General features: G+C 34.0%; 1 protein-coding gene across 1 annotated transcript in view; it reads left to right on the top strand.

Annotated features, from left to right (window-relative positions):
• Nucleotides 1–1964: 1964 nt before the first annotated feature.
• Nucleotides 1965–3339, top strand: part of LOC111684875 (protein dissatisfaction) — a 1942-nt gene continuing 567 nt past the window's right edge. Inside the window, exons 1-2 of the mRNA XM_046955800.1 lie at nucleotides 1965–2877; nucleotides 3082–3327. Of these exons, the coding sequence (XP_046811756.1) occupies nucleotides 1965–2877; nucleotides 3082–3327 (1159 nt within the window). The remainder of the gene's footprint in view (nucleotides 2878–3081; nucleotides 3328–3339) is intronic.

The following is a 3339-nucleotide window of genomic DNA, read 5'->3' on the forward strand; positions in this document are numbered from 1 at the left end:
TATAGAAATACTTACTAGATTATTGTGAACTTATCTAAAGATATATTTACCATACTGTAAACAAATGGAAAAAGAAATATACACGCGTGGTACCAAATTGATACCAAAGTAGTTAAAGAAAAAATTTAGAAAAAGTTTCATATCAGCATGTGGTTCATAAAATGTTTGAGCTTTTCAAAAGAAAATTAATTAATGTTTAAGTAGCTTTCTAATAAGTTCATCACATCAAACTATGATTCTTTTTTTCTTTAGGCAACTGTATCAGTCTTTAGAGAAAAGTTCATCAAACTTGGAAAAAGTTTCATATCAGCATGTGGTTCATCAAATATTTGAGCTTTTCTATAGAATGTTAATTAATGTTTAAAGAGCTTTCCAATACGTTCATCTCATCAAAGGTTTCTTTAGGCAACTTTATAGATCTACCTAAAGCTTTTTCTCTGAAAGTTATTTAACATACTAAAGCAAGTTTATTAAAGTTTAAGGAGCTTTTTAATTCGTTCATCTCATCAGATGTTTATGCTTTTTCTTTAGTCAACTTTATAGATCTTCTAAAAGCTTTTTTTTCAGAAAGTTTTTTAATACCTTCATCTTATCAAATGTTGATGTATTTTCTTTTGGCAACTTTATAGATCTTCGAAAAGCTTTTTTCTCAGAAAGTTTTTTAACATACTAAATAAAGTTAATTAATGTTTAAGGAGCTTTTTAAAACGTTCATCTCATCAAATGTGTATGCTTTTTCTTTAGGCAACTTTATAGATCTTCCCAAAGCTTTTTCTCAGAATGTTTTTTTTTTAACATACTAAGTATCATCTCATCATATGTTGATGCTTTTTCTTTACGCCACTTTATAGATCTACCAAAAGCTGTTGTTCCGAAAGTTTTTTTTAACATACTAAAGAGCTTTTTTAATACGTTCATCTCATCAAATATTGAAGCTTTTCCTTTTAGCAACTTTATAGATCTTCCAAAAGCTTTTTCTCAGAAAGTTTTTTTTACATACTAAAGAAAGTTAAAGAATGTTTAAGAAGCCTTTTAAATCGTTCATCTCATCAAATGTTTATACTTTAATCAACTTTATAGATCTACCAAAAGCTTTTTCTCAGAAAGTTGTTTAACATATAAAAGAAAGTTCTTTTATGTTTAAGGAGCTTTTTAAAACGTTCATCTCATCAAATGTTCTTTCTTTAGGCAACTTTAGATCTTCCAAAAGCCTTTTCTCAAAAAATTCTTAAATAAAGAAAAAGCTTTCATACACTCATTAGAAGAGAAGTAGTTTTCTTTAGATTTTGAAAGGTTAAGTTCAGTTAGAATTGAAATTCAGTTGGAATTGGGACAAACACAAATCTAAACTTTTGTTGCTTTTAAAATTTCACTTTAATTATCTTAAAGATTTTGCCCACCCTTAGACAAAAAAGCTTTTACTTTCTATTTATCAAAAGATTTAAAAGTATTTCTCTTTATTTATCTTACCAACAACAACAAAAAAACGAACACAATTTCTTGACAATTTCTACTGACAAACTTACTTACAACTTCCCGTATGCAAATTCAAATATTACACATTAAGAAGTATTAAATTAACAAGAGAAACTTTTTTCCTTTCAAGTCCTGTACACAACACACACACACAGTGAGAAAATCAAAAACTCAAACCTCAGCGCCATTTTGATTTCTTTAACAAACTTTCAGTTCTTCGTACGAAGAACTTGTTTGAATGTTGTCTTCATATTTTTGGTTAAATTTCTTACAACTTGCGCAAAGTCAGCAGTAAAGTAAGGAAAAAAAAGGAACTGATGATGAAGAATGTAACAAACAACCCTCTTCCTTTAAAGGGCATAGTAAGGGGAAAAAGGGCAAATTTTGTTTAAATCTATTCAAGTAGATAATTGCGATAATCTACTTTTTAACAATATAAATAAATAAAACGCTACAGTTTTATACAAATATAAGTTAATTTGAAAATAATGATGATTGTAGATGAGAATTTAGCATATGGAGCATTTTACTACAAAGTTTTGATTCCTTTTTTTGTCTTTTCATTTTCAGCGGTTCAACATGAAAGGGGACCACGCAAACCTAAACTTCATCCTCAGCTGCATCATCAACATCCAGCTCATCATCATGCTGCCCATCATCATCATCATCATTTGAATGGTTTAGCCGGTCATCCTCATGGTCCCTATCATGCCGCTCACTTGCCGGTTTCATTGGTTACTAATGTCTCAGCTTCGTTTAATTATACTTCACATATATCGACACATCATCCAGCGGCTGGTTTTCATGGACCTCATCATCCTACAGCATTTCATCATCCTGGACATGGTCCCAATGCCAATGGTGGAGGACAACATGTAGCACCACCTCATCTACCCTTTCCTCCCCACTTACTGCCTCAAATGCATCACAATCTTATAGCAGAGGCTACCAGTAAATTGCCCAGCTTGGTGGGTACATCAGTGACAACTAACAATCTAGTGCCTACTTCTTCGGCCGCCACAAGTTTGCCAACACTTAATCATCAAAATCAAAGCAATACAGTACCTACCTATGACCTTACAAATAGTCGTGGTGATGGTTCTTCGGCGGGTAGTGCTGGAGCTGGCAGTACCACCAGTTTGGAATTCTATAACAAAACTATAAATCAAAACTATTCTTCACCTTCGCCCACAGCTTCTATACAATCAATATCATCGGTGGGAGGTCGCTCTTCTTTAGGCAGTGAATCACCCAGAGTAAATGTTGAAACTGAAACCCCTTCTGCCACACCACCACCGCTGTCACCTTCCAATTCGCCTGGACCACAAGAACCCCTATCACCTACGGATACTAATCGTACTACAAGTTCTCATTCATCCATTATATTAAATAGTCCACTTAGTTTGAGCCAACATCAACTACAACAACATCACAATAACAATAATAACAACAACAACAACAACTCATCATATAACAATCGTAATTTAAATCTACACAATATCTCACCCTGTTCTTCGCCTACACGTTTGGCTCAATCACCATTACATCTAACAGCCTTTACACACATACAGAAACGTTCATCGCCCCCAACTTTACACACTATAGCATCCCTACAATCAACAAACCCTCATATTGGTTTAGTAGCACTACCACCAACTTCCCTTCAACAAACTACAGCCACTTCAACACCTACCACTTGTCTGACAACCAACCAACAAACATCAGGACATCAGCAACCACCTCTACCACCTCCGCCTCCTTCTTCGTCCACGACATCGTCTTCCTCGACAGCTTCGCAAAGCCAACATACACAAGCTGCTGCTGCTGCTTTGTATGCAGCACGTCAAAATGGTTTCATTGAAT

The sequence above is a fragment of the Lucilia cuprina genome, chromosome 2 (genome assembly GCF_022045245.1).
Source record: "Lucilia cuprina isolate Lc7/37 chromosome 2, ASM2204524v1, whole genome shotgun sequence".
Taxonomy (NCBI): domain Eukaryota; kingdom Metazoa; phylum Arthropoda; class Insecta; order Diptera; family Calliphoridae; genus Lucilia; species Lucilia cuprina.